This window comes from Cyprinodon variegatus, unplaced genomic scaffold (assembly GCF_000732505.1).
Source record: "Cyprinodon variegatus isolate N-32 unplaced genomic scaffold, C_variegatus-1.0 Scaffold1504, whole genome shotgun sequence".
Lineage (NCBI taxonomy): Eukaryota > Metazoa > Chordata > Actinopteri > Cyprinodontiformes > Cyprinodontidae > Cyprinodon > Cyprinodon variegatus.
In genome coordinates this window covers 101,944-118,935 of record NW_015151957.1, presented here as the reverse complement: position 1 = coordinate 118,935, position 16,992 = coordinate 101,944, and the positions used below count along the sequence as shown (strand labels likewise).

Below are 16,992 nucleotides of genomic sequence, written 5' to 3'. Positions count from 1 at the left end.
TTTTGCGTCTGACACCTTTTGCATATTTAATGGTAAAAGCTTTGCTCAAAATACTATTGTACACAATCAGACATATGTGATAACAGAGGGCAGAAGACTACACAAAAAATAATCTTGACTTATCGCATAGTAATAAATTATTATCAAAAATTTATTTCTGTTTTTTCTTTTTACATATTTTGTTAAAAGGCCAAATAAGGACTTCAAACCAAAAAAAAAGTAATTTTCTGTTTTATTTTATTCTTGGATCGGGCTTTAAAGGGTCAATCATTGTAACTAATAGCATCCTGGACTTTTTGCACTGATGATGTCACTAAAAAAACACTCTAAAATACATTTTTTTACAGATTTGAATAAAACAGCACTGGAGATATATATATATATATATATATATATATATATATATATATATATATATATATATATATATATATATCTTTAATCTTTCTTTGGTACTCTTAAAATTCACATTGCTCTATCCTTTATCAGTTCTGGACCCTACAAATACAACATACGTACCCTTACACAAACACACATAGACAGCAAACCCCAAGATGGCCACTAACAGTGGCAAAGGCCAAATTTAGAAAGCATTCTCCTTCTCCCGTTCATGTTACATCAGCCCCTGTCGGTCATTCCCATGTGTAAACTTTACACAAATGACAGACAGATTTGCTATGTACAATCAATCTTAGCCATATTACTGTAAGAGAACAAATATCAAGCTGGGTTTACTATGTTATATACAGTTTACACCATCTGTTGCTGAACATCATTGAAAAACACTATTTTGGTTAAAATGCTTCCTGCATTATATGTAAATGTTGTTGTTTTATCTCTTTGGCTGTTTAAACTCTAAAGAAACAAGAGGAAAGTAAGAGAAAGTTACAATGACTGGTCTATTGCTACTGCATAGGAGCTGTAAAGGAGTTGGAGGAGGTATTTTAAGTCCACAGATCACATGGGCTGAAAGTCAGAGAGGTGTGAATAGAAGCTTCTCAGGGTAGCTGTAGGTTGGATCTTTGACTCGGCTCTAGTAAACTGCAAGAAGGAAGGTGAGGAAAGAGATGTGGTCAGGGGAGCCCACTGCCCCAGCTGTTGGAGGACAAAAATGATCTGAAACATTAGTTTTGCTGAACCAACGTCAAAAGGAAAGAGAGCTGCAGCTGTTGCCGTCTTTCTCAGCTAGGGGGATCGTTTAGGAAACAGCTGACGGGCTAAGGCTGTTTTGTGCAAGTTGTGTTGGTATATTAGTCATTAACTGGTGTGATGTGGGCTCTGGTGACTGAGCTCCTCTTCAGCTTCGTGCTGCTGGCTTTCCTGGTGATCAGCTGCCAGAATGTCCTCCACATTGCCAGCGGCTCCGTACGTTCTGTGCTCAGTTACATACATGCTCAGCTGGATCATGAGCTCGGTGAGGTCGAAGGGGTCGCTGACGAGGAGGAGAACGTGACCACAAGGGTGGTCCGTCGCAGAGTCATCCTTAAGGTACAAAAAGGGGAAAAAGAAAGGCGGACAAAAACTTTAAGACATTCTTTATTCATTTTTTTAGGAAACAGCAGATTATGTCTTTTAGAAGTTTAGATGATTTCCTTATAGTCCTAACAGCAAAATCATTTAAAAACACTAACACTTTCAAATTTAAGAAAGTGTACCTGTAGCACACAAACATCTATCAGTGTCAAATGTGTTTAAAAGTTGTTTTTTTAGGATTGATTAACTTGGACACTCAGCCATTACTTTCAGTGTTTTATATTAAACTGAACAGGACACAAAAGGAATAAAAGCCCAATGTGTTTTTCTGGGCCTAATATTGTCAATAACTGGGTGACCTGATATAGTCAGGACAAGATCACAGCCTGTGGTGACAGGATTTAGTGGATAAAAAGGATTTTGCTCAATGTTATTTACTTCTGTTACTGCAATGAACTTGAGAAATGAGCAGAAACAATGAAAAATATCTCAGAGTTCAGTATTATTCTCTGCTGTTGTAAAGATAAATTTTACCGGATGTATCACTTCTGAGCCTTGGCTCTTTAAAAGTTGAGTATTTGGAGTTTTTGCTTGATAATCTAATAAGTCTCTATAACTCTTAAAAAATTATGTTATTCTAGCTCACAGTGGTCCAGCTTTATAATTTCAGTGGAATATATTTATTAATAGCTGAGTGTGGGAATGCATCATATCAAAGGATGTACAGTACGAGTATTTTCATCCATGTCATAAGTTTATGATTTTAAGTATAACATTTTATTCATGCTGATCTTGCTGATCTTTTCAGCAAATTGTTTCCAACTGATGGAGAAGTAAATACAAAGCCCTGCATTGAAAATAATGATGTATTGAAAAAAATTATATATTTTTTCTTACATTCAAAAGAAGGTAGAAATGTTCACAGGTCTTTGTTCTCTATGCTGCTGTCACAGTTTTAAGTCTCAGCCCGTCAACCAGCCTCTTCCCTAAATAAAGCCCATCTGTGCAGAGAATATAGGCATATAAACTAACACTGACCCACATAGGGGCGTATAAATACAGTGCCATTAAAAATAAACATATCCCATTCCCTAATATCGATTGTTTGAGGTTGCAGTCAACTTTCTTCAGGGAGCTACTGATTTGGCATCAATATGATTCATTCCTTTCCTTTCCCCTCCAAAAGATTTCATAAACAAAAAGTTCAAAGAGTCGCTATAGAAGATGCTTTAAATTCAGAGGATTTTATATTTAAAAACACTAGGTGCTAAGGAATGATACCACAGGTACTCCACCTCAAATCACATCAACGTGAGAATATGCAATATATAGATATATACGGATCAGGTGGATGATTCTTGCTCACTCTTCAAGGAAGATAAGTAGAACTTATTTAATGATATAAAAGTATTGAACCTCAAAGTGAGAATGTTTGACTGATCTGATCTGTGAAATAATATCTAATATGCCACTCTATTTAAAACACGTTTTTATTGATCATGCCTGCAGTTTAGAAAAATGTGCCACTTTTATTTTTTTATTGTTTTGCCAGGTCTCCCTTTAAAAAGAGATTGTTTATCTCAGTTCGGACTTTCCTGGTTAAATAAAGGTTTTAATATTATTTGAGAAACGCTGAATGCAAATGTTGTCTTGTTCGCAGGGGGATGAGGTTGAAGACCTTCCTGGGGGCCAAGTAAGTGAAGAACAGTTCACAGATGAACACGGAAACATCATCACAAAGAAGGTCAGCATTTTCAACATATTTCATAGCAGGAAGTCAGGTTCATTCACGGTTATGTGTTCATTCAGCATCTCCCTACATAATGATTATTTAACCAATTGTTGTTCGTCAAAGTTCCTCATCCATTTCATGTTGGATATCTAAAAAAAATATTTTTTTTCATCAACATTTCTTTTTCTTCTGTTACTTTATTATCCACTCACCCTCGTCTGTCTTCCCACCTCCTGTACGCCACCGTCTGAAATACGGGATAGATTGTACGGAAAGTGGTACGCAGAGGGAAAGGTTTGGGAGAGGAAGGGGTTCTGGAGGTGGAGGGTTCCCTGCTGGATACCAACGAGTTGGAGGGCGATGCTGAGCAGTACCTGAGCTACGCCATCCTGGGCCGGGACAGCAGCAAGGTGGGCTTCTGATCTGCAGGCAACTGTATGCCTCTCTCCAGGTTTTAACTAGAGACGGGAGGTGGCAAAGCTAAGTTTCGCTAAATTACATCAGATGATACAGCAGTACACCATATGAGGATCTGATTGTATAAATCAATGCAAAGGCGTCGAGATTGCCTATTCTTGGATGAAAGCAGTAAACCTGAATTTATGTTTTAAATTACTAAAGGAAATATAAATGTGTGTTTGGAAAGAGGCTTTCTTGCTGACTATGTTATAACTATTTCAATCTGAATGTTTTCTCATGTTCTTTATTTAGCATCTATGGAAAAAATGTATTAATCTTTTTTTCTGATTGCTTTGGATGAAATGCAAATAACCAATAATTCAATCCGATTTTATTAATTTCTGTCATTAATAAGCCATTCCTACACTTTGATTGTTTACAACAAAGTAATGAATGCGATGGCCATCATGATCCTTTGCAGTTGTTAAAGCTGCACTTCTTTCTCTCCTCTCCAAATGAGTGATTCTTCTGTGTTCCTGCTTTTATTAAAGCTTGGTACTTCAACTCTCACTGTGTCTTGATCCCTTAAGCTAGCTCTGAACCACATATTATTTAGTCATTGAATGGTTTTAAAATGCATGTGGTACAGAGTGCTTAGGTCTACTTGCAAAAATGTTGATAACCCTGTAACTTTTTAAATCTTTTTCACATTGTAACCACAAACTTCAAATATATTATCGGATTTTGCAAGTGATAGACACTAGTGCATGATTGGGGAAAAGAAGGTAATTAAAACATAGCTTTTACCTTTTTTATACAAATGTGAAAAGTTTGGCTTGCATCTGTATTCAAGCCTCTTTACTCTAATACCCCTAAATAAATTAAAGTCCAACCAACTACCTTTAGGAGTCACCTAATTAATAAATATAGTATAGTTTGTACAGGTGTGTAATTTCTATAAACAAATGCAGCCCTTATTTTTTTTTAAAAGGTATATTCATGGCAGAACAAGGGGAACAATGGAATGGTTTCAATCAAAGCATGTGTATCATGTTAAAATGGTCCAGTCAAAGTTCACATATATGTCTTTTTGAGCATCTGAGGCAGCCCTTTAAAAATTATCTTCACTGAAGCTCTACATGCTGATTGACTGGGTATACTTTTTTGTATTTCAAAAATTAATGGGCAACATTTTTACACTCCCATTCTTTACTGAGTAAAAATGTCTGTCTAAACAACGCTATAGATGGACTGATTGAACTCATAAGCAAGCATAGGTTCTGCATTGCATTAAAGTATAAAAGGTAAATGATTTGCCTTAAATGATACAAACTTAAAAACTTTATTTAAAAAAATGGTATATGGGCGGAAAATAGCTCAATTTTAATCTTAAAGAAATACTGCTTGGTGTAGATTTGTTCTAAATTTGAAAATAGACAGATAATACAAAGTAAAACTGAATAGAATTTCTGCACCAGCTGAGTAGCTTTAGATCTAGTATTTACTGCATTAACGTTATAAATAGGATTAAAATTAAAGTAGAACTTGAAAACCTGATCAAAATGCAATATTAAATTCTAATAATGGAGGGGAGGATGGTGAATGTCTTGTTCAAAGTCACCTCTGTTTGTTCAAAGCTGTCCCAAAACAGCAAACACACCAAAAACACTAAAAGACCTGCAGCTAAAATGTGGTAAATGCTCACTTTACAAACTATTGGCTGAATAAAAAGGCATAACGATTGTTCCTTTTTTTAAAGATAGATTAAAATATTTATCCATTTCCCTGCTTTGTTTTGTGCTATTAAATCAAATCCCAATAACATAGGTTGACGTTTGTGGTTAATATCCAAAAAAAAAAAAAAGAAAGGTAATGAAGAATTCAACCAAAATATATATGTGTTTAAAAAATACAATTCCTTTGATGATTTAAAGTTTCAGAAAATACTAATCTGTTAACCATTTGGGGCTTTATCTGTCTGTTTCAAACTTCTTAATTTACTCTAAACCACAGATGCAGTATTTTATCCATCTTTGATTTTTCCTGATGTCCATCCTGGCTTGACTGTTTATAAATTATTTGCTTTTTTACATATTTCCTTTCTTATTATCTGTTTATTTTGTTCCCATCTCGTTATGTTTCTCCTTCCTGTTGTCTCTACTGTTTATCAGCTCATTTCTATTGTAAACATTTTGTTCCTAAATTATTATGTCCCTGTTTTCCCTCTTCTTTTTCTATTTCTTCTTAATAATCTCTCACTCTCATCTTTTCCCCTTCTTTCCTCAACACCTGTCCTCAACCCATTGACCTCTTCTGGTGTAAACCCCCTTTCCCTCTCCCCACAACGTAGACCGATTCTGTGGATGTGAAGAAAGGTGCTCAAATAGTGAAATGTGCCAGTCTGCGGAGGGTTAAACAGTGAGGCAGACAGAGTGCTGCGTCCCTCCAGGTATGGGACAGACCCACAGTGCCTCGTCTGACCTGTGGCTGAACACGTTTAATCTGGTCTCTCTGGATTAAATGCATCCAAATTTACCTTTGATTAAACACTAATGATATATAACCTGATACTGGCACAGTAATGTGACATATTTACTCAACAAATACACACTGTAGACAGCGCCTAAAGAAAGCTCCTTCATTCTTTCTTTCTCTCTCTCTGTCTGTATATATCTATATATATAAACACTGCCTGGTTAACCAAGAAAAGGTCACACAGTCTAAATATTTGACAGGACTACCTTAGCTTTTATTACAGGGCATATTCTCTGTGGCTTTGCTTCAGTTGACTTCTTTAAATGTAATAATATTTATTAGTATTAATATTTTTACATCAACATCTTGCTTTGAAGCTGGACATGTGTCCATATAAGATTGCACAGTAGACACAAATTTAGATGTGTGCATCGCTTCACCTGCCTCTCACCTTACCCTGATACACTAGTTATGCTGGAAAAGGGGCTCAATCCAGATAGCTCAAATGGATAAGGACCTAAGCCAAAGCACAAGTGCTTCCACAGTCACCATCTGAATAGTCCTGGCAATTGGAAGGAGCTAAGACCAGGAAGCAGGAGGATTCCTAACATCAATGCATTTATCATTGGGACCTCTTGCTGTCCATTGCTGCAGCTAGGAATAATGCAGGTGCCTAAAATCCTCTTTGGGACAGGATGTATAGGCCCCATCCCATCTCAGGAACTTAAAAATAATAATTATTTTGTGACATGTACTAAGCGTGACATATGATAAAGTAGACACCTTTATATGTTTTGGGTTATGCAGAGCCGCCCAAAGCTCATTAACTATCCTGTATAGTTAAAAGGTACTCATAAAGAATTATCAGATTTTATACCAGTATAGCATTACAATGGACATAAGAAATCAAAATAAAACAGTCGATTGGGTTAAAATTGTGTCATGCAAATATTTCTGTTGGAACTTTGTAACTATTTTCTACCTTCTCCAAGCCCAAATATGCCACCTTGGTGTGGGGTGCAAACGTGCACTCAGCTTGGCTCATTGAGAATAATTTGATCCAGACTAGCGTTTACATACATGCTAATCAGATAATCATTTGGCATAAACCAACCCTCTTGGTCAGATTATAATTTCATTGTAAATCCTGCCCAATCATATCATAATATTCTGCTTGGCATGTTTACATGACACATTCTTAGTCAGATCTGCCATTTATTCCACAAACTCATGTATATTTTAAACGTATATACTGCTAAGTGTGTGTGTTATGATTACATGGCTTTTTAGTCCCGATCCCTTCTTTAAATTTGCTTTGCACTGTGCATGTGGAAATGCTTTACTTTCACTATTAAATATACTCTGTGTAATTTGGTCAATTGTTAAGCCGTGACTGATCATAATTATACAAGAATTTGTTTTAACCACATTCTTTCCTTCAAAGATGATGGATTCTTACTATCCTTCCAGTTTTTAATAATGCATTGGACTATTCATATAGCTATAATTAACAGCACTTGTCATCTCGAGGCAATTTACAGAGACAGTACAGTCTGATTGGTTAAATGTTCCTGTCAAGGAAAACCAGTTGATTGCATTGAGTCATTGACTTGCAAGACATGCTCCTCCTGGATGAGCATGCAGCTTGCATTTTTTCGTTAACACTTCAGTGATCCTTCACACCGAGCAGGCCATCTGCTGAGGCCAACTGCGGCTCACTGAGACAGAAGCAGTTATACAAAAAGAAAGGATAGCTAGCCCCGTGCAGGACAGACACGTCAGGCAGATGAGCTCCAAGGAAGCTGTCAGAGGATGAAAGAGAGAACATACAGTTAGTCAGAGTAAGAAACAAGACTACACTGAAAAACAGGCCGAGCTCCACCATCCATAAACAGATGTTGATGGCAGCAGCACAGCTGATATTTCATTCCAGGATGAAGTCACAGTCAACAGGAGCAGACCGGATTAAGCTATTAAAATATTACCTTTAAGTTTACAATTTTTCTTAGCAGTTTTTTTTCTCCTGTTTAAAATGCATTTCAGGATAAAAAAGTTTTAAAATAAACATAAGTCCCCAATTTAGCTCTAAAATTTTATCAATTAAATGTTTCGTTTAATTTGTAAATATATTTTCTTCTTTTTTCAAGTTTATACTTGTTTAACATCCATTATCAATTTGTCATGTCTATCATGTAAATGGAATAAGAAAAACACAATACCACCTCCAAAAATCCTCCAAAATATAACGTAGCCCATATTGGTGATTGATTAGGCTCATGTCAAAATGATCTGTTTTAAAACTGTATTTGTCAATCTCTACTTTTCAATATGCTTCTTCTTTTTTTAAGAAATGAGAAGCTACTCATTGTATAAGCTGGGAATAAATAATTTGTCGCCAGCTGAAAGATAATCATAATTATAGTAATTATCCAATAGGCCCATACCTACAGGCTTCGTTAAATCCATGTGGTGACTTTCTTTGGCCAGGCAGTGTGTATATACAGTATGTTTATATAAATGTATATGTGTGCATGGAGAGGGATTCATTGGAGTTTTAAAAAGCAGTCAGTATCTTAACCTCATCTCACAATGCAGTAGCAGTCTACGCAGCGTCATTTTGGGCAACACTGTAAGTAGTTTCTGACCAGAACATGTTTTGTAAACTAACAAAGCTATTAAACTATCTTTTTAGGCTAGTGTAAACTGAAGTAATTTAAGGTTAAAAGATGTTATATATTGGTATATTATGCCTATAATGATAATAAATTGGGTGAATATAAAATAACTACGAAGATAAGAACAATCTTTTTTTTATGACATAGCATAGGAGGAGTTACACGACTCAACACTAAATTACTTATTGCTTGGTCATATTCAAGTTTCAACTCTGATATTACCTTATATCACCCTAATGTTACTTAATAGTGGCTTTCTCCAATATTTTTTTGCACGTGTCACTATGGCTACATTGTGACATCACTGCAAACTATCTTTGGGTTTGGTATGCTGCTTTCTATGACTAAAACCAAAGTTTGAATTAATAATAGTCCAATTTCACAAACAAATATAGCATTAGGACGGCATTTTACTTACTTCCAACTTCTATTTATTCTCTATCGGATTTCTGCTTTTCTGCTACTTATTTGCAAGTAATGTTAACAAACGGTTAATGTGACTAAATTCAGTAAATAATATAGTTCTTTAGGGTAGTGTACCAACACTATAAATGGCAACACTGATGAAGAACCCCAATGGTAAATAAAGTCTTACATGTCTAGAGGTAGGCTAGTAGCAGGATGGAAGGGATCTAACCCCAGTATAGCACACCAGGGTGTGCATATACCTTTGAACTTCTGGTCTAAAGAGAAGTCCAAAAAACTTGATTAAGCAATAAAATTATAGCAACAATAAATAGCTGCACTTTTTAAAGAGGAAAATCTTAGTTCACTAAACCACTATGCCTAAATACAATCCCTCAGCTATTTCTGAGACTAGCCAGCATGCTTATTTAGTCTGGACGGCTGTCACACTGGCAAAGAAAAATCACACAAAAAAAGAAATATGTTCATCACCTTGAAGCAATTTTGCATAAAAAGACTTGGATTTTGTGTACATGATTCTTTGTAATTAAAGTTCCGAAACAATTTTTAAGATGACTTGCTAAAATTAAAATGTTTTGCTTTTTACTACTCTAAATAGGTGACCATTTGACACTGAGGTGAAAAAAACTATATTTTTCTGTCTAAGATGGATATTTTTAGAGCGGCATTTCCTGTAGTAAGCTACTGACTGCTGATAACTCCAAATTATAAAAAAAAAAAAAATCCTATCCTTAAACTATAAATACTGTAAAATAATATTAATGTCATATTTGCTCTTGGTCTAATTTTGATTCATTTCATCAGCACTAGTCATGATTTAATAGTAATATTTAAGTCGTTTTCTTAAAGTTTTAAAAACCTACTGATATCCATGACTGCTTCTGGGCTTTTTTGTCCTTACATCATAGCACGGACTTATATTTGTGAATAAAAAAACTTGAATGACAACACTTTTTTTGTTACTTTGAAAGCATTTTTTCCTGATATGATAATTCAGATTCTATACCATTTTATATTGCACAAGAATACAAATATAATTCCAAAGCTTTGATGGAAAGAGATCTTTAAAGTTGTGCTTGACCAGTGGTTTTTGCCTGTGTGCCCTGGGATAAGTGTGACACAGTGTGCTGTCAGCAAAACCAAGACAGATCTTGTAAAGTGGCAACTCTCAAGGACAAAGCTGCCAAGGCAGTTGCCTGGAGAATTTGATCCACTAGACAGTGGGTCTGGGTGTGTGCCTGTGTGGTTGTGTGAGTCTGACATTCTCTTTCTAAATTAAAAGCTACAACAATCCTGGGATTACTGATGTTTCAAGTACTTTATTCCAGCATGTTCCCCTGCTTTTGCCATGCAGTTTCTGTTAAATGTGTTATCTGTTGGATATGATTAAGGAAAAGAATGTGGTTAATATATAAGGGAAGCTTAAAAGTGAGCATTTTATCAAAGTCGTGCTAAAAGGTTTTAAAGCTCTTGCATAGCATTGTTTTTGCTATGAAATGTTCCTTCTGCATGTGTTCTCTAATAAAAGGATGCATCTCAATGAATTAGAATATCATAAGTTAAATTTATTTCACCAATTTATTATGAAATAATGAGAACCATATGTCAAGCATATGTAATACACATTTCTTACACACACAGTCATATATTTCAAGTGTATATTCTGTTAAATTGGGAATTGGAATTTTTCAGAAGAAAAATAAAATGATTTTTCGATAAAATGAGACCCTACAGAAAAGTATGTCTGTGTACTGTTCAGTTTATACACTCAATACTTGGACACAATCTAATTGCATCGGTTACTGCATCAGGTCAGTGTTACATGTGGATCATAGAGAATAACTATTTGTGCTTTAACAGCAGCCTTTAGATCCTGGATCTGGAGTCGTATTTTTAACAGAACCTCATGGTTCTGTTACTCAAAATCAGGTTACAAGTAGCCGGTTCGATTCCCACAGACTGCCACTCTGCGTCTCTGAGCAATAACCTTAACCCCTGCACTGCTTCTTGGTTGCCGCACAATGGCAGCCCACTGCTTCCCAAGGGGGTGGGTGAAATGCAGAGTTAATTTCTCCAGTGTGAGATCAACAAAGTTCAGTTATTATATATTCTCTGTAGGGTTTAGGTTAGACCGATTTAGGGCCCTATCAAGCACAATGATCAGTTGTTATAAAACTGGGTTGACATCATCTCCCTAAATCTTGTCAGCAGACGGAAACATAAAACGCTCAAAGTTTTTCTCGTAGACTCCTACTCTGACTTTGGACTTCCTAAAAACTATGGAATAAAGAGTCCAAACGTTGTAGCCCATGTCCTGGATCTCTTCCAGCTCTCATTCCCAATCACCCATCCCTATTGTGTGTCTGACACTTTCCTTCCACTCAACTTTGTCTTATTTTAACACCAATCTGTCAGCAGCCAGCTTTGTTTTTACCCAGTTTTTGGCTGTCTATGTGCTTTGCAGAGCATGCCGGTGACCGTCTGCTTGTCAACCAGTCTCCATGATTCTGTGGGCTATATTATGGCCAACAACATGCTAGTTTGGTATTAAAAATCTTTAAAGCTACAGTGTGTAATAATTACAGGGATATACAGTCAGAAATTTAATATATTATACATAACTATGTTATTTTATCATCATCTACGAGCTCAGCCTCTTAACCTTAATATTTGCGTTGCCTTAGAAATCATTGTTTATAATTACATAGGAGCCGGTCTCGCAGCCATGGAGGCAGACATCTTTGCGCTACGGCAGCGCAGAGCCAACAAACTTCACAGCCAAATGTCACAACGATGTAGAAAAAATAACGGGTATATTTATTATCTTAAGTCTACATGAAATCTATACCCTACACAGACTAATGAAATACTATCATTGAAATTATCTATGTAAACAAACCTCATCACTTGAGAAGGTAGGTGATGTGGACGTGGTGGAAGACATTTTGTCCCGTAACGCTCGCCGTACTGTTGGGGGGAGAAGCGGTGGGGGGGAGATGTTCATGTTGCTGCGGTCTGCAGTCTGGACGCTAGATGTCGCTGAAAATTACACACTGTAGCTTTAATTGGAAAACTTAAAATTCAAATTTACTTAAAAATTGATAAGTTGACCAATAGCTCTGAGCCATAACCATCTAAATTAAAACAGCTAAATAATTTTTAACGGAACTACTGAGATAAATTCACTTTTCGCTGATACTCTAATTTACTGAGATGCACACGTATTGTCTTAAAACACACATAGGCCGATGCTGTATCAGTAATTTTCCTTTTGTCCGCAGAGTTCTCCACAGGATTCAACCCTTTCACCCAAACCATCCTACATGGACACATGACCAGCAGCAGCTGTCAGGCAGAAGACCACACAGGGACAGCCCGTCAAATGAAACCCTCTCCTACACGACGACAGCGGCAATGCCGACTTTCAGCACGCTCCAGAAGAAAAGGATAAAGATCTTCTTGTAGTTTTTATTACCTCTTTATTTTTAAGAAACTCTGGGGATAAGAAAAAAAAGAACAAATCCTACTAGGCTAGAAGCATGATTTCATATAAAACAAAATCAAACACAAGCAAAAAAAAAAAAAAAAAGAAAGAAATGCAACAAACATGTGCTTCCTGTTATCTGTATCAGCATGAGTGATTGCTGCAGCATGGCCTGTCTTTATCTACAAATACAGAGGGGAAAACAGGGGTGGGTAAAGGGGTGGGATGGGGCAGGCATGCAATGTCCTTTCAATCACTGGCCCGTTTTATAAATTAACATGATTAACTTTATCAGCCAGAGGGGAAAACAAAAAGACTACAAACTAATATTAATCTATTCCACACCACACAGACCAGTTTGAATCTTCTCCCAGAGTTGTCTGAGCCCACCAAAGCTCCTCTTACCACCCAAGAATATCAGTGTTGTACATAATATTGTATGCACTCAAATGCTAACGTAACCGTGTGTTACATGTGTTGTTTATGTTCTTTGAGATCTCTATGCGATGCCACTGATGCTGCTTTCATGTACATAAGAGATTCCTCCCTGTTTTTCTTGTTAGGTCTGTTCTGTCAGAGCCTATATAATATTAGTCTATATATCCTGAGGTCATTGTGGGTACACAAACATGCAAATGTCATTTCGCTCCTCCTGTTTTGACTTGGGTTTGTGCTCATCTTTCTCCATCTCTCACTTGCTCCCATTGTTTGAAAATGTCTAACTGCAGAGGGGAGGACTTTCATCTATTACTGTATTGTGGGTCTTTTTAATCTGTAGGAGGCAGTTTTAAAAGCGTCTCTTTGCAGAAGGCAACACTTCAGGTGAAAGATAGGACATTTCCATTTCTCTTTAGTAGGTATTGTTTGGTTCATATTGTTGTTTTAATAAGATGTTTCACCTTTGCAATTAACTTCTTAGAGCACATGTAGCAGTCCTGTTCCCCTTCATCGTAAGGCGGGGTAGGATCCCACCTTTAGCTTGCAGTATTCTACTACACCACACGCACAAGGTGCACTTACAGATCATCTGTCCACCACCAGAAGATGTCACTCGGTGAGGTAGCTGAAACACTGGTAATGTAGCACTGGTCTGACTGGGCAGGCAGGGGAGCGTTGTGTTATGGGGCGAGGTCATGTTGAGTTGTCCTTTTGTTGGCTACTTGGAACGCAGTGAAGGCAGTCAGTCACCAATCACTGTGATGAGAAACTGTAATACTGACCCATAACTGTGAGCCTGGCTCCCCCTAGTCTCTATGCTTGTCTCCACTTTTTACAAACATCCTTTTTTTTGTATTGACTTGCAGTCTTAGATTTATGTCATATTCAGAAGAAGCAATAACTGCTAAGAAAAAGACAAATGTTTATGAGTGAGTGTGTGTGGAAAAAGGATGACAATTTTAGGATCACAGGTTACGGTCTTCCTGAGCTTGGGATTTCAGTGTGTGTATCGCAGCTTTAAAGTCCTGCTATCAGTATTCTGAAATGATGTCAGTAATTTAGGATCAGTCATTATTTTGCTTCACATGATGTATCACAAAATCATGATATGACATCTAGTATCATAAATCCAGTGGTGGTTTTTGCATTAATGGCACAAAATAGACAAAATGTTGCACAAATCACAAAATGTGTGATATGTGTAGAACAATATTAAGCATTTAAATGTTGTTTTTATATATAGTACAGGATAATTTAAAAAATCATGAACGTGAAACTCTGCTTTAAAAGAAATGTCTGTTCATTGCACAACAATCCAGGTTTAACAGTCGAAATGTTCTTCATATTTTGAATCCAAATAGATAGTATGAGTTCATGTTCTTAAAAAAGAGTGAATTAGTGCTCAAATAGCGATCAACAACTCAGATACCTACTTTAGCATCCTTAGCTTCCTTCACAGTTTTTACATTGTGACAACATATTAAGGCACACTCTTCCAGTGATTAGACATGCAGGTTAGATATCTGTTTGGTTTTTTTTTTGTTTTATGTTGTGATACAACCCCTGATGATTGGTTCCCTGGGTGGTGAGCCTTGTCAAAAACCACCACTGTTTGAATCTCCTCTTAAAAGTGCCCAATACTTGGTTTTGTCATTTATCGAAGAATGTCAATGTTATGTTCAAGCAGTTTTGAAATCTTAAAGACGTTCATATGCACTTTGACAGACGTCCCGTTGTACAAGTTTGTGTTTGCATGGATTTCTGGGTAGCTCCTCTGTCCCGGTTAAAGGGACATGTTAAAGTTAGGGGCTCATACTGCAAAAAGTCCAAGACTATATACGTCTACACTTTTAAAGGTTGATTTACCTCAATATGTGTGTGCCATCTCACATGACACAAACTTTCTATACATTTGGTTCAAACGTCATGTTCACCACTGAGCTCTTTATCAGACAAACACGTAAACCACAGAAATGTCGCAATAAGCATCCATCCGTAATTGTTTAGTAGGCTACACAGCCAGAAACAATGAATGTAAAGTGGTGGTATTACTGTGAGTCCTGTTATGTGTTGGATCTGTGCTCCAGTAGAAATTAGGGTGTTCACTCTGATGTTTATAACTCAGTATCTGCTCATCATACATTTAACTTCATCTTATCTTCATCACAAGCATACATGAAGGACGGTTTTAAAAAGGAAAGCCTTGATTAGTATTTACAGTTATTTTTTTGTTAGATATTTATATTTTGTGATATAAAAAGTACGATTTTTCCATAGATAAAATAAAATCCTTTATATCACAGCATACAATTTGCACCATGTGATGCAACTGTTTTTTTTTTCTAGTTACATTGAATAAGATTTTAAATGGGTTGATAAATAAATCAATTAAATGAATCCTGAATTTTAAAAAAATATAATAGGTGCATTGATATTGTATAGTTGAGTATATTGTCTTTTTTAATGGAATTGAGAAATTATTATTGGTTCAGATTTTTTTTTTTTTTTTTTGTCTCTTGTTAATTTCTTACTACATTTTTCTGTATCGAGGGCTAAAATGCTGTAGACCATTAAATACGCTTCTTTTGTGTAAAAGTAAATTTTTTATACATGTGATAATTTAATAACTATGGCGATACAGTTAATAGTCAAAACATTACAAATGTATATGTATCTATAGTTAATTATATACATCCATGATTGTATGTTATAAAAAAATTTATTGGAACTTTAAATAATGTGTTTAAAGTTACATTTCCTATATATATTCAAATTTGCTTTATCTTTGTTTTTACATCAAACATTTCAGTTATAAGTTTGGCCTGTCAAGAAGATCTTAACATGTGATTGGACAATTAAAAAAAGGTGTGAGAGGATGACCTTTAAAAAGGAAAAAATGTTTAATGTGCTTTTAACAACATTTTATCTAATTATTTTTACATGTATAATGCTCTCTAGCATTTTATAAATGAATAGCACATTCAAATGATTACATTAACTCTTATTTAAATTATCACATGTATGAATAGTTTTATACCAGATTTTTTATTTGAATTTGGCGCTTTTTGCTTTACATATTGCTCCAGCATAGAACCTGCACATTCTAGTCAAACGAGTAGTAATAAACTAAAATAGAGCAAAATTAAATATCTGATCCTACTAATTAATCCTCATGAATCTGAGATTTAGCTAATCTATAATTTCATGTCAGGTTTTTCAGGGCTCACTTTCAACCTATTCTCCTATTAAAGAATAATTATTTATTACATATTTTTAAAAAGTATTTCATCCTTTATGTTTTAATGCTTGAATGGTTTAAACAAGCTGATTCATTTTAGGAATCATCTGCTGATGTCAGGGTTAGTGCTACAGGGATCTGAATAACGGTAAAAACACAGGCGCAATCTCAAACAAGATAAAATTACTTGAGAAATTTGGTGGCTTTGGAGATGATGACCATTTTTCCTCAACGCAGCCTTCCCCTGATCGCTTTTTTGTTGGTTTCCCTCTTACCAAATATGAGACTGAGCCAAATCTGAAGGCTTCCACATGGTGACAGATTGAATGTGGTCAGAGAGGTGTCCAAGCAGGTGCCGGCAGGATGTGCTGTGGTTTTAACAGCGAGGTGAATCCTAGAAGGCCTGCACCAAAGGACTGCCAAAAACGATGCCATGCACAAAGTTCATGCAAAAATATTAACTCCTGCAAAAACTAGAGAAGACATGTATATTCCTTTAGAACGGATTGAAGACATTAATAACGCAATAGCATATTACTCGATACTAAGGAATGCAACTGCGCACATGCACATAAAATGTTTTTAACATAAAAAGGCTATATATATATATATATATAATATGGAAATATATATATTTACTTAGAATGCTATG

The 16,992-nt window shown here is 35.8% G+C and overlaps 1 protein-coding gene across 1 annotated transcript; it reads left to right on the top strand.

Annotated features, from left to right (window-relative positions):
- The first annotated feature begins 999 nt into the window (after positions 1-999).
- On the top strand, positions 1,000-12,769 carry LOC107103687 (ankyrin-2-like). Its single transcript, XM_015403480.1, has 5 exons — positions 1,000-1,488; positions 3,134-3,217; positions 3,469-3,615; positions 5,955-6,053; positions 12,462-12,769. The coding sequence occupies exons 1-4, from the start codon at positions 1,270-1,272 to the stop codon at positions 6,024-6,026; spliced, it is 522 nt and encodes a 173-aa protein (XP_015258966.1). The 5' UTR covers positions 1,000-1,269; the 3' UTR covers positions 6,027-6,053; positions 12,462-12,769.
- Positions 12,770-16,992: the final 4,223 nt, after the last annotated feature.